This window comes from Dasypus novemcinctus, chromosome 11 (assembly GCF_030445035.2).
Source record: "Dasypus novemcinctus isolate mDasNov1 chromosome 11, mDasNov1.1.hap2, whole genome shotgun sequence".
Lineage (NCBI taxonomy): Eukaryota > Metazoa > Chordata > Mammalia > Cingulata > Dasypodidae > Dasypus > Dasypus novemcinctus.
Window position 1 is genome coordinate 8,210,924 of NC_080683.1, and position 21,472 is coordinate 8,232,395.

Here is a 21,472-nt window from a genome sequence, read left to right on the forward strand (position 1 = left end):
GATAGACATACAGACAAATGAAACAGAAGAGTCCAGAGATAAGTCCACGCATCTGTGGCCAGTTGATTTTTGACAAGGATGCCAAGCCCATTCAGTGGGGAAAGAATAGTCTCTTTAACATATGGTTCTAGGAAAACTGGCTGTCCACATATAAAAGAATGAATGATATACAATATACTAAAATATATAATATACAAAAATTAGTTTAAAATGGATCAATGACCTAAATATCAGAGCTAATAATATAAAACTCTTAAAAGAAAACAGAGGGAAATGTCTTCAGGACTTTGGAGGAGGCAATGGATTTTCAGATTTTACACCAAAAGTTTAAGCCACAAAAGAAAAAAAATAGATAAAATAGACCATCAAAATTAAAAACTTTTGTGCATCAAAGGACATTATAAAGAAAGTGAAAAGACAACGTACAGAATGAGAGAGAATATTTGGAAACCGTATATCTGAAAAGAGTTTAATAACCAGCATATATGTAGAACTCCTTAAGTTCAACAACAAAAAACCTAATTAGAAAAATGGGCGAAGGATTTGAATAGACATTTCTACAAAAAGTTATTCAAAAGGACAATAAGTATATGAAAAGATGCTGCACACCATCAGTCATTAGAGAAATGCAAATTAATATTAATATTATGAGATGCCACTTCATACCCACCAGGATGGCTATTATTTAAAAAACTGAAAATAACAAGTGTTGGCAAAGATGCGCAGAAGTAGGAATGCTTGTCCATTGTTGGTGGGAATGTAAAATAGAGCAGCTTCTGTGGAAAACAGGTTGGTGGTTTCTGAGAAAGTTAAGTATAGACTAACCATATGACCTGGCAATCCCACTACTAGGTATATACACCAAAGAATTGAAAGCAGGGACTTGGACAGGTATTTATATACCATGCTCATCACAGCATTACTCATAACAGCCAAAATGTAGAAGCAACCCAAGAGCCCAACAACAGATAAATGGATAAATGTGGTATTTTCATACAATGAAATATTATTCAGCTGTTAAAAGAAGTCAAATGCTGGTATATGCTACAACGTGGGTGAACTCTGAAGACATGTTGAATGAAATAAGCCAGACACAAAAGGAAAAATATTGTATGATTTCTCTTATATGAAATGCTTAGAATAAGCGAATTCATAGTGATAGAAAGCAGACTGATGATTAAGGGGCTTGAAGGGAATGGGCAGTTCCTGCTAAATGAATGTGAATTTTGGTTTGGGATAATGGAAATAGTGGTGGAAGTTACATAGTACTGTCAATGTTCTTAATGTCAGAGAACTGTTATTTTAAAATAGTTGAAATGATTTTTATGTTATGTATACTTTACCATAATTCAAAAGGTATAATTAAAAAAATAAATAAATGCGTTTCTAAAGAAGTCATGTGAAGCACAGAGTAAAGCGTTTTGGGCAGATGTGAAAAGGCCCCTCCTGTGGCAAGGATGCCTAGAGTCTGGAAGGAGTGACCAGTGACCAGGTTTACTTTTCCTCTCTGGATGAAGTCCAAGGTTCCTGGGCCAGGGAGTTGGGTTGTCTTCCAGGTTCAGCCCTTCCATGTGGATGAAATGGTTCCTCAAAGCCTCATGGGAAATCTCAGGTCAAAAATGTGTGATGGCTTAGTGTGAGCTTTTAGGGAAAGGTGAGGAACCATCCTCCCTGCATGTTTTTTTTGTAGCTATGCTCCTGTCAAAGATGGGAGAGCAGGAGTGGGCGTGTTTGTGCTTGAAATTGCTAATTTCTTCCCTTTTCCCCTGCTCTGTGTGCAGTGGTCTGACGCCCCCAAAACGCAGCCGTGGGAAGCCAGCCCTGTCTCGAGTGCCCTTCCTGGAAGGAGTAAACGGAGACGTTGACTACAGCAGTTCAGGTGAGGAGCGAGTGGTGTTCAGGTGCAGCTCTGGAGGCCAGATCTGAGGAGCCAGCCCTGTGTGCTGCTGCCCTCGTGGGGCTTAGAACGAAGGTGGCCCGTTCCTGAGCTCCTCTAGAACCCTCTGGCAGAGGCCCGGAAGATGGTCCTCACACCTGGGTCATTCATTATCTTATTTTTTAGTTCACCCTAAATTTGAATAGGGTAATATATTCCCTTAGTACAAAAAGCAAAAACATACAAAAGTATATATGTGAAAAAGCTAGTACTCACCTCCCTGAAATAACCAGATAGCAGTTCCTTTTTGTTTTTCCAGAGATGATCTATACATAGGCAAGCCTAAACTTGTGTATATGTCTAAGTGAGCGAGTAGAGAAGCCTAATAGACACATGCTGCTCTAAACCATGCCCTTTTCCCACCCAGTTAGTAATGTACTTGGAGACCCTTTTGTTTTGGTATCTTGTGCTTTTGATTGGCTTCCTGGTGTTTCATGATATAGGAGTTCCAGCCAGGTAGAGATGGACACTGAGATTGCTTTCCCTTGTTTGCTGTCATATAGTGCTGCAGTGGGCATCCTTGTACCTAGATCATTTTGTACACATGAGGAATATATCTAAAGAAGTGGAATTGCTATACTGAAGGAAGGGTGCAAGTATATTTTTGATAGATACTGCCAGTCCGCCCTCAGAGTACTCAGTGATAGCCCGTGCCGCTGAATCTTACCCATAATCCTGTAATTTATTGTTTTCCAATGCTTGCAGCCCTCTCCTCATGAGACATTCTACTCCATGGCCCAATCATTAAATACACGGGTCTCGTCTCCTTGGACCAATGGGATAAAGGGCAGGGAAGGGCCAAGAAGAAAGGGCTAGGCTGGCGCTCAGGTGGAGCAGGTACAGAGCAGTCTGCTCTTCCTGCACTCACCTCTGCACGGCTCTCCCACGGAGGGTGTGCTTTCTCGGGTTGCCCCGTCTGAAGCTTCCATCTAACACACAGGCTTTGGGGCTTCTCTCTCCTTTTCCCCTTCCCAGCAGTTTCTTTCTTGTATGCGTGTTGATGAATGCATGCCTTGTGAGTTTCATTCCTTACTGTGACTGTCAGCTCCTGGAAGGTTCATGTCTAGGTGAATTGGTACAGCATCTAGTACGAGACCAGGAGCAGCTTGGCACAGACTCGTGTTTCTGGTGGTGATGTTTTATTCTTATTTTAAAAACTCATATACTTGTTAAAACGATGCCAAAGGAAATTTAAAAAGGAAATTGACCTCCCACTATCCCATCACCTTAACACAATTGTCTTCATTTTCCCGTGTTCCCTTCTGTTATTTTCAGTCACATTTTTAACAAAATGCTAATCCTAAACACATGCACTTTGGTATTCTGCTTTTTTCAATGTTATTTCATACTTTTTTCGTGTTAACACATAATCTTTCTATGTCTCATTTTATTGGAACAATGTATTTTCCAATCAGTGCTTTATAATTTACTTAACTGTTGTATGGCTAGACATTTGGGTTATTTCCAACTTTTAACATTGTACATAATTTTGTTCAAAATTCTTTTATTCATTTTTAAAGTTATTTTTCTTAGAATAAATTCCCATGGAAGGGATTTACTGGAGCAGATGGTTCATACGTTTTTTTATGGCTCTTGATACATACAGCCAAATTACATTCCGAAAGAATTGGACTGGTCTGCATGTATGAATGTATCAGTTTCCCTGCAACCTGCCTCTTCAGTATTGGGTTTTATCTTTTTGTTTTATTGCTATTAATTCAGTAGGTACAAACAATACTTCATTATTATTTAGTACATTTTTTTAAAAAATTACGAATGAGAGTAGTAACATTTCCCTAGAGACATAATTTCCACTCTCTGGGATTTGGGCTTTTTCCTTGGTTGAGTGTGGTCACCTCCCCCCGCTCATTCATTTAGAGAGGGTCTGTAGCTGCTTTTGTGTTACAGTGGCAGAGTTGAATAGTTGCAACAGACCGTGTGGCCTGCATAGCCTAAAATATTTACTACTTGGCCCTTTACAGAAAAAGTTGGCTGACCCCTGATGTAGTCTTACGAACTTCTCCTAAGGAAAGGGTAGGGGAGAGGAAGGGTGGAAGGGATGCCACTGACTTGTTCCCAGGTTGTCCCAGTCAGATGGAGGCCCCAGGCAGGCCTTCTGGGCACCATTCCAAGTCCCCTGCGGGCGCTGTCTCCTCCCCTCCCCAACCCCAGGCAGAAGCCTCCTGATGCCCTTTGAAGATCGCGGAGACCTGGAGCCCCTGGAGCTGGTGTGGGCCAAGTGTCGAGGCTACCCCTCCTACCCCGCCTTGGTGAGTCTGCCCCAGGCACCACCCCTGGACGCTTCTGGCCCCTGCCTTGTCTCGGGAGTTTGTCTGATAGGATCAGGCCAGCAGGACGTGGTGGGAGTCAGGGTAACTTTAGCTGCAGAAAGGAGGGAGGTTTTACCCCAGCCTGGGTGGTCAAACCAAAGTTCCCAGTTTGGGCATTTAAAGTAAGGCTAAAAATACGGGTTCTTAGAGTTTTAATAATGCTTACATGTATAAAGGTAGTAAGTACTTATTGTAGGGAATGTAAAAAGCTACTAATAATGCCTAGATGTTTTCTTAAACCTATGTCATGTTCAGTCCTTGAAATACTGAGGCGCCAATATGGTTATTCCATTTCATAGGGAAGAAAACTGATCATCCAGCTAATAAGTGGCAGGGTTGGAATTTGAACCCAGCGTTCAAAATGTGTGATGTCGAAGCCTGTGCTCTGAGCTGCTCAGTTCAGAATCCCCTCAGGAGTCCATGCTCTTGTTTTTAACTCCCCTCTCGCTTCCCAGCACACCATCAACATGCACGTCTTAGGCCATTGAGCATTCTTTGTCAACATCGCTTTTAATGACTACCTTGTCTTTAGTTGTATGCATGTACCGTAATTTAACCATTTCTTAGATGGTCATTTAGATTGTTTCCAATTTTTCATAGCCACCAATAAATATCATTGCAGCTTTACCATTGTGTACATCCATGATTATTTCTTTACAATGAATTCTTAGGAGCCTTCTTCCTGGGCCAAAGTCTATACAAAATTCTCTGGCTTTCGTATGAATTGCCAAAGTTGCTAACTAATCAGAAAGTTAGTTCCCGTTTATATTCCCACCAGCAGTAGCTAAAGATTTTCCTAGGCCTCTTTTCTGAGTAATGTCCACCTGGCTCTGTGGATATAAAATAAAAAAGAAACCATTGATTCTAAACCTTGGGGTATGTCAGAATCATCTGGGAGGATATTTTTAACAAGGCAGACACTGAGGCCACACCCGAGAACCACCAAATTAGACTCCCTGGAGCCAGTTCAAAGCATGAATATTTTTTTAAAAGCTTCCTGGTGCCACACCACCAACTTCTTGCATGCACACGAGCTCTGGGCTTCTCCTGGCTCTTATTATCTGTGACTCATTTGATCCTAACAGCAGTCTCTTAAAGTAAAGAGGGCAGGAACTCTGAACCTTTTTGGACAGATGAAGAAATACAGGGGAGAGCGGATGTGGCTTAAGCAGTTGAGCGCCTTCTTCCCACATGGGAGGTCCTAGGTTTGGTTCCTGGTACCTCCTAAAAACAAAAGACGAACAAGCAAACAAATGAACAACTCAGGGGAGCCTTTGTGGCTCAGTGGTTGAGTGCTGGCTGCCCATATACGAAGGTCCTGGGTTCAGTCCCGGTCCTCGGTCCCTCAAAAAAAAAAAAAAAAGAAACAGTAGGCTCAAAAAGGTTATACAACTTGCTGGAGCCATGCCAGATCCCATGTTGCCTGCCTGACCCCCTCCTCGTTAGGGCCAGGTGTGGAGACTCCATACAATGTGACCTCACAAGGCTCCCTCCCCTTCAAAGCCACCTGTGCTGTCCATGAGGCCACGGGACCCCCACTTTAGCTCAAGGAAGAAATGGATTAAGGCTATGCAAGTTAGTATTTTCAGAAATCTCACAGTGCAAAAGAGCCAGTCTAAGATTAGTCTTATTTCATTATTAAAGAAACTCAGCCACCACCTGAAAAACCCCACCACCTGAACACAGCCTGTGTGCTCATTTTGGTGTATGTTCTCCCAGTCTTTTTCCTATGCATACTTAAATAGCAACTTGTATCCATAGTGATATATAGTTTCTAATTTTTTTTTCTCTATTTTTTTTTTTGGCTCTTGTCTTAAAAAAAAAAGGTTCGTGGTTTTTTTTTTTAACTGTCAAAGTAATAAATCCACATTATGAAAATTTCAGAAAAATAGAGAAAAGAAAAAGCAATGCAGACCTCATCATCCTAACATCTCTTGTAAACATTTTGTATTGTCCTTTCTGGTTACTGTTTATTTTACATAGTAGTAGTAAAAATGTATGTACAGATATATTGATGTATGAAATTGTGTCACAAGCTCTATTTCCTTGTTGTTTCACACCTGCATAACATTCCATTGAATGAGTGGACCATTATTTTCTAGTTTGGGATATTTGCATCTGTCTCAAAAAAGGAGGAGAGTGCTTCTCCAGTGGCAGCTCGCCCACCTTGCTTTTGCCCTCGGGCAGGTTTTCCTTGGTCTGCACTCTGCCAGCACCCTGGGTTCCAAGGCAGGGAGCAGGATAATCAGAGAAGGCCAGGAGGGGGTTGTATGGTGGTTCTCGATTGGACTCTTCGCTGTACCCCAGCTAGGACAGACTGACTCATCTGGGAGGTACAGTTTTGATGAAATCAAACAGCTGGGGGGTGGCGTGGGGGTGGTTCTTTCTTAGAGTAAACTTCACCACCAGAGTGCCTCCTTCCAGCTGCTTATCTTAAGAGGGATACAGGGAAACTGGCAGACACCCAAAAGTCAATAACGAGAGCAATTTATTATGAGAAGACACCCCCTGGGAAAGGGTTAGGAATTACGATTGCTCGGTCTCTGGAGGAGACTGCTTCCTCAGTAAGCTCCAGAGTCTCTCCGGTCCCAGGGCCCAGAGACTCTCAGCCTGTGGGAGCAGGAGCTGCGTGGCAGGCAGCAGGCAGCAGAGGCCCCAGCCTGGCCCAGACTTCTGGTTGTCGTCAGCCAGCTGCATCTTCCTTCTGTGCTGCCTCCAGCAGCTAGTATCTGCCTGCAAACTTCCCAGCATCAGCAAGAAGATGAAATAAGATAGCTGTGTGTGAATAATTAGGAGCTTTTATAACTTTGAGAGCGCTCCATAGAGCTGGGGAATTACTATGCTGGTGCCGTGAGGCATTTTGCTGATCACCTGCTCTGAACTAGGCAGTACTGAACGAGATGCGCCCAGCCTCTGTCCCTGAGCAGCTGTGGTCTCAAGGGTTAATTCCTCTGGTGGCCCTTGTTTTCCCGTCGTCATTCTCCCTCCTCCAGCGCCCCTCTGAGCCCAGCCCTCTATCTGTACACAGAACCATTTCCCTAATCTTGGTAGGCAAGTACAGCCCCTTGGATTACCATGGAGAGGTCCCAAATGTATGTGGTTCATGCCCAGGAAGGCTTGCAGTCAGACAGGAAGGTGGGGGTAGCAGGCTCTGGTAGCTGGAACCAGAGAGGTGGCTTTCCTGCTGGTGCAGTCTTCCTCAGAGCCGTGGTGTCTGGGCAGGCTCTGCGTGCTTGAGGGAAGCTAACAGCAGAACAGCGCCTCCACTCCTCGGCTCTGAGGAGCTTTGGGAAGCAGGGCTTATCTACCTGGCTGGGCATCGTAGGTGCCCCCTTCAGTTCTGACTTCCACATACTGGATTCCCACGGCCTCTGGGAAGTCTGGGGCTGACAGTCCCTCATTGGAAGAACGGGGTGTGCAGGGCCACAGGATTAGGGCAGTGAACTGGGGAAACAGTCAGAATTTCCATCTTGGGGTGCTGGGAGTCATGTTAGAGGTCAGCCCCTCCAACCCGTGTCTGTGGGCAGGACCAGGCTCTTACATAGATTTGGTGTGGGGCGTGCAGCAGTTCCCATCTGCCCCCAGCTGAGTGCCCGTCTCCTTTCCTGCCTCCAGATCATCGATCCCAAGATGCCCCGGGAGGGCCTGCTGCACAATGGCGTCCCCATCCCTGTCCCCCCACTGGACGTCTTGAAGCTGGGAGAGCAGAAACAGGCAGAGGCTGGAGAGAAGCTCTTCCTTGTCCTCTTCTTTGACAACAAGCGCACCTGGTGAGTGGGTGCTGCTGCCAAGGGCGGGCCCACGCCAGGGTGTGGGCCAAGGGGCTCAGACTGGGAGGCCTGTCCACGTGCCGAAGTGCCCCGGAGGTACGGGGGCCACCAGCCAGCCGGCCAGTGGGGCGCTGCCGTCAGCAGCTGGCCCGCACTTCACCAGGTTGCTTTGACCGAGGGCTGTCACGACTGGATCCCCTAAGACACACTTGGAGATGGGGATTTGCCTCAGGAGGTTTGTTAGGGACAGCTCTAGATCAAAACCTGTGGGTGGTGAGGGGGCAGCACTGAGCAGAGGAGGAAGCTGAACTGTAGTGCACTTGGGACAGGGGCGCTAGCCGGTCCTAGGGGGAGCTCTGGAGCTGGGTGGCTCGTTAGAGTCACGGGGGCTAGGGCTGTGCCTTTGTGCCCCTCCATCAGCTCATCTTGGGGGAGTGGGCACGGCCTTGGGCAAGGCAGCCGCCTTGGTGTGGTGATTCTTGAGAAGAACTGCCCACACTTGCAGTGGCTGCGGAATGAGCGCCTCAGTCCTGAGGTTTCTGGGGGGTGCAGGGCAGTGTCTGCTACAAGGGACTCGCTCAGTCATGGTTTGCAGACACTTCAAAGTTTTTCTTAGCACTAGCAGGAGCACGCTTTCACTTCTGTCTCTGTAGAATGAGAAGGTTGGACTAGCTAGTGAAAGACGATGATGATGACAATAGCAGCTACCATTTATTGCGTGCTTTTATTGATACCACTTATTGACGGTCCTTATGCAAGTTGCTTTACATACCTGATCTCATTTTAACCCTCATTTAACCCCATTTTGCAGATGAGGAAAATGATTCTCAGAAAGCCGGGACCCCATAGCCAGATGAATGGGATGTAAACCAAGATCTGGCTGTCTTGGTTCCCAGCTGTTAGAACAAATACCATACAGTGGATTGCCTTTAAAAAAGGGAATGTGTCTCCTGGTTTTGAGGTTAGGATAAGTCCAAAAGCAAGGCAGTGCTTTCTCCCCGAAGACGTGGCTGTCTGGGCTGGCTGCTGGCCATCCTCTGGTGCTTGGCTTTTTCATTGCATGGCAGTGCACCAGGGGGCATTTTTCTCTTTTTTCTTTTGTGTTCTGTTGACTGCCAGCTTCTTCTCTTCCCTGTGCTTTCTCCTTCCATGTCCAATCTCTTCTGCTAATCATGACTTCAGCCATATTGGGTTAAGGCCCACCCTCATTCCATCTGGACACACTTAGCCAGGAATGCCTTCAGCGGGCCCCTGTGCGAATGGGTTCACGCTCACAGGACGGGGGTTGGGACTTGAACTTGCTTTTTGTGGGGGACCTGATTTAATCTGGCTTCGCAGGCTGTGCTTCTAGCTGCCTGTTAGAGCTTTAAGACATTGTCCCCCCCCCCCAAGGTACAGTTCCCACAAGAGATGAGTGAGTCGGTCCTGGCGCCAGCACTACTTCCTAGCGCTAGCTCCCTGATTCCCCAAGGGCGAGGCCGTAGGCCTGCGAGCTGTGTCCTCCAGAATGGCTCACTGGTCCCAGAGGGCGGACAGCAGGTGGGCCTCTGTGCCTGGGCCCTGGCAGCCTTCCAAGCAGAGTGCCCTGGATCTGCCTGAGAAGCAGGCATCCTGCCGCTCTCCCCACCCAGCACCCCTCCCTGGTGTGGCCTCCCAGCAGCCACCTGCCTGGGGTACCCCATTCTACCTTCTTGCCCTCCTCCCCCCTGGCCTGCTTCATGCCCCAGATTGGCCATATGGGCACAGAGGAGCCCCTTCATGGGACCCCCCACAGCCCAGGTCTCTTACTGTGCTTCCATTTCAGGCAGTGGCTTCCGAGGGACAAAGTTCTGCCCCTGGGCGTGGAAGACACTGTGGACAAGCTCAAGATGCTGGAAGGCCGCAAGACCAGCATCCGCAAATCCGTGCAGGTGGCCTACGACCGCGCAATGATCCACCTGAGCCGGGTCCGGGGGCCCCATTCTTTCGTCACCTCCAGCTACCTGTAAGGACGGGGCTGGCCTGGGTCTGCCTGCCCCGCCTCTTCCTGCCCCACCCAGGCGTGTGGCTGGCAGCTGCCCCCTTTCGTGGCAGGCCAGGGACTAGGGCCGCGTGCCCCCCAGGGGCAAGGCCCCACTTTTGACCAACCGCTTGGTTCCCTTGAGGGCCTGCCCTGTGCCAAAAACTCCTCTCTGAGTTCCTTCAGGGGCTATTCCACTAAAGAAGCAGTTAGAAGGAGAAACGGCGCTGGGCGTGGCCCCAGCGGAGGACGTGGCCCTGGCCTGGAGGGCGAGGGGTCCTGGGCTCCGTCCTGAGGAGCTGCCTGCCCCTGCCACCCCACTCCCAGCTCAGGACTCCTCAGGGTGGCGAGGCTTCTACATGGACCCAGAGGTGCTGTGGATATGCTAGGGTCCCGCGGGGAATCTCACCGAGCTCACCTGTGTCCCCACTGTCACATTCTCATACCTCTTCCCTGTCCCACCATCGGCACCCATGCCCAGCTCTTTCTCTTGTCCACGTTCCTTTCCTTACTTCCTCTTGTGCCAAACTGATAGAAACTAACCACACTGGTCTTCTCTAACGCCTCCTTCCCCTGGAGGACCCAGGCCGGCACCCCGCCACGCCCCCGCGGCTTTCCACCTGCCCAGCCGTGCAGCCCGAGGCTTTGTGCCCTCAGACTGCAGGTGGGGCCTTCTGCCCTCCTGGTCCCCTGAGCGGTGGGCGCAGGCTGGGTGGGCAGGCTCCCGTCAGCAGACCGGGCTGGTGGTGCCGAGTGCCCGCGTGTCCTCGCGGATGTCGAGGGTTGCCGGGCTGGAGCTGCTCCGGGCTCGGCAGCCGGGGCTGCCCCCGACTACCCCCCCCCTCGTGGGCTTCCCTTGTACAACTCGAGCCTCCCTCTCCGCCGCTGTGGATGGCATGGCACCTGCAGCCGCGCGTCTTCCTCCGCTCTGCCCTGCCCAGCCTCGGCCGCTCCTGTCTCTCAACTCCAGGGAGTGCAGAGCTTCTGTGGCAGCCCCTCTGTCTGCTTTCTTCTTTCTCTTCAATCCTCTCCCCGCCACCGCCTTCTCAAAAACGGAAGAAAAAAACTGTGAATGGGGAATGCTGACTGACAAACCACAACTTTCAGAGGCTTTGATGTCCGTTCTCTGGATGTTTCTTTTCACCTCGTAAGCACCAAAGTCGCAGGGCCGGGTTGCAGGCCGCTGACCGCCATGTTGATTTTTAACTTGTCCTTCTTTTTAATTGTTTTAAATTTTTCATAGGGGAGTTTTGGACAAAATGAAGTCACTGGGGAGATCACTGCCATTTTTACACACTCGACTTTTTAAAAATACAACCAACTAACCACCACAACTTCTTATACATTTGGGACATGAGCCAGAGTTTAAAAGGAAACCAACAAAACTATCTGTAACATAAAGGACGGGGTTTTGGATTTTGTACAATAATAAAAATACAATACAGCATATGGCTAGGGAAGGACGTGGTGTATATAATTGTAAAATACTGTTCTAAATTATTCAGGCCTGTAGTTTCCATTACTGGAGTCCTCCGTTGCCTGGCTGAGTATTTTAGATGCACACGGTCTTGTTTATTAAAGGAGCCAGCGCTTCCCCTCCCCAGGTAGTTGATCAGCTGTGGACTTGTGACCTGCGTCAAAACCTACGTTTTAAGAACTTGGGGCTTTCACTCTCTTTCTGTGTCTAGCTATCTCTTTCCCCAACACTTGCTGTTTCTTTGTCTCCTTTTTTTTGAATCGCTCTGAATCTTTCTGTCTCTCTCTGAGTCTCATTTTTAAAAATGCTCTTTTAGAACGGGAAACGGCTCAGACCTGCTGTGGCATGGGGCCTCTGTGTCTCTGTCGCGTCTGCTGTGAAGCACATGATGCTCTATTTATTGTAGAAAGTGACTTTATTTGCTTTCTAGAATTGTTTATAACAGATGGTATAAGAGAGGTAATAAACAGAGAAAAATCTATGCTTGTAAAGAATACAAAAGTTAATTTTACCTACTATAATATGACTGTCTGAAACTTATTTTCTCTCCGAGAAATAAATGTTCTAATGGGCAGCAGTTGCTGTGGTGTGTTTGGTGTACTCGGCAGTGGGCGCCCCCTCTTCCTAATCCCTCCAGCCCACGCCTCCTCCAGAAGGTCAGAGGCCCCTGGCATGGGGCTGTCCAGCGGTTGTAGGGCCTGCTGCAGCAGGCTTTGCCTGCCCCTCGGGCCCCTGGAGAGTGCAGGAGGATGGGCTCTGACATGGGTACCCTCCCAGGCCGCACCTTCTGGAAGCTGTGCAAGACGCAGCCCACCTCCCAATGCCTCCGCTTCTCTGTGGCCATGTTCCTTTAGGGGCATCTGTTCCTCATCCAAGTTGCAAGGAAGACGTGAGAGAAGCGGGCCTGTGGCTGCCCTCGCACCTTCCTACGAAGTTGGCTGAATTCAAGACTCGAGGATGCTCCACCTCTGCCACTGTCCCTGTTCCCAGTCTGTCGATGGGCAGCTGGGGCACAGGGAGAAGGGGGAATGGGAGCCTCACTCCTGTTTGAGGGGGTGTGTGATCCTTGAGTCCGCCTGGTCTTCATTTTACACACGAGGAAACACCCCAGCAAGGCTAAAAGGCTCACCAACCAGCTGACAAACAGCAGCCCAATTCTGGGACTAGGATCTGGCACTGTCGCATTTCAAGGCTGCGCTGGCCTGTTCCAACTGCTTCCCTCTCACAGCGACTGTGGCTCCGTCATTTTCAGAAAGGGACATCAGGGCTTGAAGAGCAGTAACGGAGAATTCCCAGGGACCACGGCTCAGCTGCTGGGCCCAGAATGGCTCTTCTGTCCTCCCGACCCCATCCCATGCACGTCCCGGTTATGCCGCAGCCCTGTGCTGGACCCTGAGGCCACGTGTCTCCGTGATGTGGTTGCAGGACTCCAGGGTCTCCCGATACCTCCAGTGGGCCCTTGTCGCTGAAGTCACTGAAATGCAAAAGCTCTGTTTGATTTGCCAAGTACCTCGATGTGCCAATCGTAGTAAGTATTGAAGGTGCAAAGGGACACAGTCCTCGGTCTCAAGACACAACCTAAACAGACATTCCAGACAACTCAGAGGGGAGTGAGGTGTGAGAAGCACGGGAGTGTTGGGGAAAGAGACATCAAGTTTAGTTGGGGATGTCAGTTTAGCTTCCAGGAGAAAGCAGCACTTAATCTGAATCTTGAAAATGGCATTTGAAAACCCTTACTTAGGAACTTGTATTTTGAATTGCAGTTATATTTAGAGCAAAATTACAAGCATACCCTACAAAACATTTTGGAAAAAAGCAAAGGAAAAATGACCAGATGGGTAGCATCTGGGCAGGTGAGGATTAAATAAACTGAGGCCTGGCTTGAGGAGGTATTGGGCATATTCCAACACCAGGGACTAAGAGTTTCCCCGTTTGACGGGAAGACTTCGAGGTAGTGGTATCCCTGGCTGTGTGACCTTGGGCTGGGTACTCAGTCTCTCTGAGCATCTCTTAGACTGATTAATCAGTACCCTGATGCCAGGGTATGACGCTAGTATATAGTTTGGAATATGGCAGCATCCACTGAAGGATTTGAACAGGGAGGAAACGTGATGGGAAACAGCGAATTAGACACCAGAGTCCCCAAGTGGAAGGAGTGCTAAGCCAGGCTGACTGGGGGGCTGGAGTGTAGGGGGTGGGGTGCAGGCAGGGCTTAGGCTTGAGCTTGTGTTGCCTATGGGACCAACAAGGAAAAACTCTAACAAGCAGGTAGGATTTGGGCCCGGAGATCAAGAAGAAGGAGCAGATGACAAATGGAGGCCACTGGAGGGGAGAGCAAGCCGAGAGAAGGGGGGCGGCAGACTGGAGGCAGGCCTGGCACGTAGAGGCTGGGGGGGCAGGAGGTGGAGACAGCGCCGTCCGAGGGTCTGGAGCCCAGGGAGGGGCTCCCAGAGGCCGTCAAGCCTGAGGCTCGTCCAGGATCATGTCGCAGTAGGGGCAGGCCACACGTGCTCAGTGTCACGAAGCTGGAAGAGGCCGGGCAGGAGCCAGACCCGCACTTCCGACCCTGCAGGCCCACGTGTTCAGAGCCCTCAAGGTGAGCAAAAGAGTCCTTAGGAACTTCTCAGTGCTCTCGTTAAAATTCAGGAGCTTGGACTGGATGTACCTCAAGTGGATGTACCCAACTCTCATTGGGTAGTGGGTGTAGCTCAGTGGTGGGTGCCCTGGCTTCAGTCCCCGGTACCTCCTAAAAAAAAGAAAAAATTCAGGAGCTCAAGCCTAAAACGATATTTCTACTGGAGCACGTGAGGACCAGGAATAGAGAATCCATTTAACAAGCTTTAAAAATAGCACTAAAAGCAATTGCTGGGAGCAGATGTGGCTCAAACGGTTGGGTGGCTGCCTCCCACATGGGAGGTCCCCGGTTCAATTCCCGATGCCTCCTAAAGATGAGTGGACAATGAACACAACCAGCAGGTGGAAACAAACAGCAGACAGACATGGGAGCCATCTCAGGGCAGGGACAATAGTAAAATCAAATTTTTAAAAAAAGCGATACCCAAAAACCTTGGTCAGCTTGGTCACTCCATTAATTTGTCAGGCCATTAACACTTGAGTATGAATTTGCCTTCTCGGATTGGCTCCGCGGAGAGAAAGAAGGCTCTGGGAAAGGGGTGCTGAAGCATGGGGTGTTGTCCACCTCCTAGGGCCTCCTGTAGAACCTGTAGGGCAGTGAGCATGCACATCTTTGGTTCTGCCAGCTGCCTCCAGAGCTCGGACGAGGGAAGGAGCTCTTTGTGGAAGGAAAAATGGCTTACCCAAAAAGATGGGGCAGAAGTTTCTGCTTGTTGTGTGGTAGGGAAGAGGACCCTGGTGGGCAGGGGGAGAATCTGCTGGACCAGAGGTGGAGAGGAGCTCTGGCTCGTCCTTGGTACATGGGATGCCCTTCTGGTTTGTGCATTCCTTTCAAGGGCAGAGCATACAAGGGGCAGGAAGGAACTAATTAGATAAGTATCCTGTGCAATTTCAGCACTCTTAAAAGGAGCAGGACTCAGTCTAATTAACCCCAATCTTAGAAGGGTTTCGTGGTATTATTTTAAAGAACATTGTGTGTCCTTGGCTTGGCACCTGCAGGGCCAGTGGGAAGTGGATTCAACTGTTTTCCACACCCCTTCCTTTCCAAAGCAGTGTCTGAGCTTCCTCTCCCCTCCTGCTTTGCATTTGCCCTCTTTGGGATAGACATTTGATGGAAAAACAGCAGCACTGAAGATGTAGAAAGTTCGGGGCTCGTGGACATGTGGGAGCAGAGGTGCAGAGGCATGGGGCCATGGAGGAGGGGCTCTTTGCCCAAGTTTCATGACCCAGGAAGACCCTCTTCGGAGATTTTGTCTCAGCTGGTCACCAAAGACTCTTCACTATCTGTGTGGTAATGAATTTGCCCTCCAAGAAGAGATCCAGATTTGTCCGGGCTCTCTGGTGAGGGGTGGGGGACTGACCCTAAAGCTTTAGGATTTCCAGTGACACGAGTGTCTTCTGTTAGTCGTGGTGGACCTGGGACCGCATCTGTTTCCTATGCTGACAAGACGACAGGTGTGGCCACTTGCCCCTGCGGGCCTGCGGCAGGGGGAGGGGCGTCAGCAGTACCCGGCGCGGGCCAAGGGGTGGAGCTTTGAGCCAGGTCTCACCCCCTGACTTCCCCACCTCGAGGAGGTCAAGGGCAACCACACGGCCCTTGGTTCCTCCAGTCATGCCTGTGTGACGAGACCCCCTATGAACCCGGGACACCCGACGCTCCGGTGAGCTGCAGTGACGGATAATGCCATGGCTGTGCCGGGAGGGTGACGCGTTCCGACCCACCTGGTGAGGACAACAAAGCTTACATATTCCAAACTCCCAGAACTCGCCCAGTGCATTTTTTTTTTTGGCTGCTGCTTGTTTTTTTTAACCCATTTACTGTAATAAAACTATAATCATAAGGATAGTGTGTTCAGCAAGTTTTTGTGAGTCATTCTAGTTAATTTTTGAACCCAAATGGGTGGCAGGAACCCCCAAATTTGTTGATCAGAAGTGCAGGTGGCCCCTAAACTTGCAACTGGTGCCTGAAGGACAATCTCGTAGAGGACTGCCCGTCATCGGCGGAGTTGGCCTAAATCCAGGTAGTTAAGAGTTGAATTGAATTGAGTTATTGCAGTTTTTGCAGTCTGTATACTCTCTAATTCAGAAAAAAACAAAACATTTTTTTGAGTGTAAAGAAGAAAGTAAGAACCACATTTATTCTAACCACCCAGAAATAGCCATTTATACCATTTCAGGATAATGCCTTGTAGTCTTGTTTTTTCTAAGTAGGGGGTGTATTTTTCATTTCCTTTACTGGGTGGTTGAGAAATAGCTGCTCCAAGAAGCTCTTAGCTGCCTGAACATCACAGCAGAAGTTCCTGGCGTGACTGGAACCCAGGCCCTGATGCCTCCTCAGCCCAAGCTAGCTTTTCCTTACTTGCCGTCATTATCAACTGACTTATCAATCACTGTGTTTTTTTTCCCTTCCTTTGTTTTGGTAAAATATCGGTGACCTCCAGCAGCTGAAATTAGATGGGAGCTATATTGCTCCGTTCCAGCAACTTGGCTACTGAGGATACATTTCTGTGGAAATTAGTCCGACACCAAATTCTGCCACATGTACGAACATCTGTGAGCAAAGAGGGCCATTCCCAGATGGCCATGTAACTTCTCTAGCTCCACAGGCTCCCACGCTGTCCTCAGGTGTAGCCACCGGCACCCGGCAGGAAAGGTCGCTCCGAGGGGGACACCAGCCTCTTCTGAGGTCGAGCCCAGCCAGCAGCATGGTCGGGGCAGTGGCAGGACCGATGGACTCTAGGCCTGGAGTGTTTTTGTGGGTTTTTTTTTTTTATTTTTTATTTTTTTATTTTTATTGACTTTGTAATAATATTACATCAAAAATATATATGTGAGGTCCCATTCAACCCCGCTCCCCCACCCCCCCCTCTCCCCCCCCCAACAACACTCGTTCCCATCATCATGACACATCCATTGGATTTGGTAAGTACATCTTTGGGCATCTCTGCACCTCATAGTCAATGGTCCACATCATGGCCCATACTCTCCTCCATTCCATCCAGTGGGCCCTGTGAGGATTTACAATGTCCGGTGATTGCCTCTGAAGCACCATCCAGGGCAGCTCCATGTCCCAAAGACACCTCCACCTCTCATCTCTTCCTGCCTTTCCCCATACCCATCGTCCACCATGTCCACTTTTCTCAATCCAATACCACCTCTTCTATGTGGACATTGGATTGGTTGTGTCCATTGCACCTCTATGTCAAGAGGAGGCTCAGATTCCACATGGATGCTGGATGCAATCCTCCCATTTTCAGTTGTAATCACTCTAGGCTCCATGGTGTGGTGGATGTCCTTCTTCAACTCCATCTTAGCTGAGTGTGGTAAGTCCAATGAATCAGATTGTAGGTGCTGGAGTCTGTTGAGGCTTAGGACCTGGCTATCACATTGTCAGTCCAGAGATTCAAATCCCCTAAATATATCTTAAACCCCAACATTAACTGCACCTCCAGCACATTAGCATGAAAGTCTTATGAAGGGAGATCCCATCTGAGTCCAGATTCATCACACATAAACACCATTTCCAAAGAGGGGCCATCTGCCCTGGTAGTTAACCCCATCGGCCATGACCATAACTCCCATGGGTCTCTTTAGCCTTCAAAGGAACCAATATCTGGGGGTTGTATCTGCTTTATCTGTCTCTCTGACTCTGCTCAGTTGTGCATGAGGGCAATCCTTCTGCCAGCCTCCAGACTCTTTTTTAGAAACTCGTAGCCATATAAATTTTTGTGTTTTTTTTTGGTAGAACTTTATATACAGTAATTAAGGTACCCACGCCTTAAATCTCCGTGAAACCCACTCCGAGATCAATATGCAGAACATTCCCAGCGCCCCTCATGCCCCTTCCCATCTCTACCAGCCCCCCTTCAGGGGTAACTGCTGTCCAGACCCCTGTCACGACAGGTGAGCGTTGCCTGTTCCTGCACTCCAGGTAAATGCAATCCTACAGCATGTGCTCGTTTGTGTCTGGCTCTTCCCTCGGTTCTGAGAGCCGCCCCTCTTTTGCACATGGCAATAACTTGCTCTCCAGTGTTGATCGTATTCCACTACACGAATGCACCGTGTTGCTGACGGACGTTGGTTGCTTCCAGTTTGCGTAACACTGCTGACGAGCATCCTTGTACGCGCCATCTGGGGGACACCAGCGCTCGTTTCCTGCTGGGTCACAGGGTAGATACGTGCTTAGTTGTAGTAGATCCCGCCAAACACTCCCACAGCAGGCACGAACGTTCTGGCTGCTCCGCATCCGTGTCCACCCTTGCTGTTGTCAGTTCTTGTCTTTTATTTTAGTCCTGTTTGTCGAACGCCTCCTTCACGCGGCAGGTCTTCTCTCTTCCTGTCCAGCTCGACCCTCCCCCGCAGGGAGAGTTGGGAACTGCTTTGCCACCAGGGCACCTCCTGATTGGGAGGGCGAGAGCGCCGCCCTGGAGGCTGGGCTGGTGCCCACCTGCGCAGCCCCTCCCTCCCTCAGGTAGACGGGGCCGCGTAGTGAGGGCTATTGGGGACGCGGTGGTGACCCGGCCCCAGTGGTCTCTTTAAGTCCCTGGTATCCCAGCGCGAAGGAAGAACCTGGGAGCAGGTTCTGATGAGGCAACGTGGCAAAGGACACGGGGTCCTTGATCGGGGGCAGGAAGAGGGTTGGTTTTTGTTTTCCTTCCTGACCTTGGTGGCACAGATACACACTTCACAGTCATCCAGGATCAAAGCTCACAAGTCTCCTAAGTGACGTCAGGGGAACGGTGTGGGTCACAGACGGGGTGCAGGACCGAGATGAGAAGAGGGGCTCAGGGCGAGAGCTCCCACGGAGCCTCGTGCGCAGGCAAGCGCCGGACACAGAAGAGGCCGAGCCGGGCTCACCGGGGCAGCGCGGGGCGTGCACCCTGACCCGAGGCCCCAGGCCCGAGAGCGTGACCCAGCCCGGGCGCGAGCCGTGGGGGAGGCGGGCTCCCCGGCAACCCGTCCTGGCACCTGCGGTGACTCCGCGCACGGCCTGGAGGCTTTGGCCGCAGGAGCCAGGGGCGCCCTCCTGCTCGCTGCCTGGCCTCCCTGGGCCAGGACTTGCTTTCTCCACCCCCCTCCCGTTTCCTTTCCTAGCCTCCCTCTCTCCCTTTAAATTTTATAGTATTTTTTATTTCAATTGCCTATCAGCGATTCAAGATTTAAAAATATAGGGGAGTCTCCCTCCCCATCCCCAGCCTCTCCAGAGGCAACAAATTTTATCAGGTGCATATATAACTTTCCAAAGATACTCTAATGCAAGCATGTGTATGTATGTGTATATATAATAACCCCCATTTTAATACAATTGGTGATATACCGATCTGATATACCTCATTTTTTCAAGTTTTTTTTTTAAAGATTTATTTTATTTATTTATGCTCATCCACCCACCCCCATTCCCGTGGTTTTGCACTCGCTGTCTGCTCTCTCTGCCTGTTCGTTGTGCACTCATCTTCCTTAGGAGACACCAGGAACCAAATCCGGGACTTCCCATGTGGAAGGGAGGTACCCGGAGGCTTGGGCCACCTCTGTTCTCTAAAGTTGTTTTGATTAATATTAAGTAGATACAAAACTAGCCATAAAATATATATATAAATTTGTAAAAATGCAGGGAATAATGACCCACCTGGTACCCACCACCCATCCTAGATTAAGAAGCAGGACTTTCAAAATCCTCTGTGCATCTCCCCAATCCCCCCCTTCTCTCCCAAACACTGTTTTGAATTTTATACGTTTCTCATGCCCTTATTTCCCTTTATATTCCTGCTATATATGTATGTCCTATACAATAAATACGACTTCATTTCTTAACATTTTTGACTTGAAAGGAAAATAGTGCATGTCGTCTTCGGCGACTTGCTTGTATGCCATCCAAGTTTCGGTCACTGATCCACCTGGCTGTAGTTCATCTCTTTCACTCTTGCACAGAATTCCATTAGGACACTTGGGTGGCTTCCAATCTGTCGCTTCTAGGAACAGCACTGGTGGGAACTTATTTCTCCCGGCGTGTGTGTGGGTTCCTCCAGTGCAGGTGCAGGGTCCTGGGGAAGGCAGGCCGCCAGCTTCAGTGTTCAAGGCCAACCCTGTTCCCCAGCGGCTGTCCATTCCCACCCACCTTGGTGTTGGGGAGTTCCCTCGCTCCGCGTCCTTGGAATGATCAGTCTTTCAATTTTCCAGGCCAATAGGTGTGAAGTCGTAACTCACTGTGGTTTTAATTTTCATTTCCCTGATTAGGTACATTGCATTTTTTACTTAAAATATATCTGGGTGATTATTCCAGATCAGAGCAAGGAATGCTTCTTCCTCACAATACTCGGGCTGGATAGTGTCTCCTCATACAAATATCTCCTGGTTGAGTTCACAGTTCCTCATTGATGGCATCGGGTTGGCTCTAGTTTTTTTGTTTCTTTGTTTTAAATTTTATTTAAGGGAAGCTGGTGTAGCTCAGCGGTTTGAGCGCCTGCTTCCCATGCAGGAGGTCCTGGGTTCAATCCCCAGTATCGCCTAAAAAAAAAGCTACAAGTGAAACGGACTTGGCCCAGTGGTTAGGGCGTCCGTCTACCACATGGGAGGTCCGCGGTTCAAGCCCCGGGCCTCCTTGACCCGTGTGCAGCTGGCCCATGCGCAGTGCTCATGCGCGCAAGGAGTGCCCTGCCACCCAGGGGTGTCCCCCGCGTAGGGGAGCCCCACATGCAAGGAGTGTACCCCGTAAGGAGAGCCGCCCAGCGTGAAAGAAAGAGCAGCCTGCCCAGGAATGGCGCTGCCCACATTTCCCGAGCCGCTGACGACAACAGAAGCGGACAAAGAAACAAGACGCAGCAAATAGACACAGAGAACAGACAACCGGCGGAGGGGGGGGGGGGGGTTGTGTGTGTGTGTAATTAAATAAATAAATAAATCTTTTAAAAAAAAATTTATTTATTTCTCTCCTCCCCTCCCCCCAGTTGTCTGCTCTCTGTGTCCATTCTCTGTGTATTCCTCTGTGACCGCTCCTGTCCTTATCAGTGGCACTGGTCTTCTTGTTGCGTCATCTTGCTGTGTCAGCTCTCCGTGTGGGCGGCGCCATTCCTGGGCAGGCTGCACTTTCTTTCACGCTGGACAGCTCTCCTTACAGGTGCACTCCTTGCGCGTGGGGCTCCCCTACGCGGGGACACCCCTGCGTGGCAGGGCACTCCTTACGCGCATCAGCACTGCGCATGGGCCAGCTCCACACGGGTCAAGGAGGCCCGGGGCTTGAACCGCAGACCTCCCATGTGGTAAGCGGACGCCCTAACCACTGGGCCAAGTCCGCTTCCCCGTTTTTTAAAATTGTATTTGTTTCGGCTC

The 21,472-nt window shown here is 49.5% G+C and overlaps 1 protein-coding gene and 1 non-coding gene across 4 annotated transcripts in view; both read left to right on the top strand.

Moving 5' to 3' along the window:
• The window catches only part of BRPF3 (bromodomain and PHD finger containing 3), a 39,172-nt gene extending 27,086 nt beyond the window's left edge, over window positions 1-12,086 (top strand). For all 3 annotated transcript variants that reach the window (XM_058306643.2, XM_058306642.2, XM_058306641.1), the window contains exons 10-13: window positions 1,782-1,879; window positions 4,109-4,206; window positions 7,882-8,036; window positions 9,841-12,086. In XM_058306643.2, the coding sequence (XP_058162626.1) occupies window positions 1,782-1,879; window positions 4,109-4,206; window positions 7,882-8,036; window positions 9,841-10,024 (535 nt within the window). In that variant the 3' untranslated portion in view covers window positions 10,025-12,086. The remainder of the gene's footprint in view (window positions 1-1,781; window positions 1,880-4,108; window positions 4,207-7,881; window positions 8,037-9,840) is intronic.
• Window positions 12,087-20,579: 8,493 nt separating this feature from the next.
• Window positions 20,580-20,652, top strand: TRNAG-CCC (transfer RNA glycine (anticodon CCC)). Its single transcript has one exon. It is a non-coding gene; the product is annotated as a tRNA-Gly (tRNA).
• Window positions 20,653-21,472: the final 820 nt, after the last annotated feature.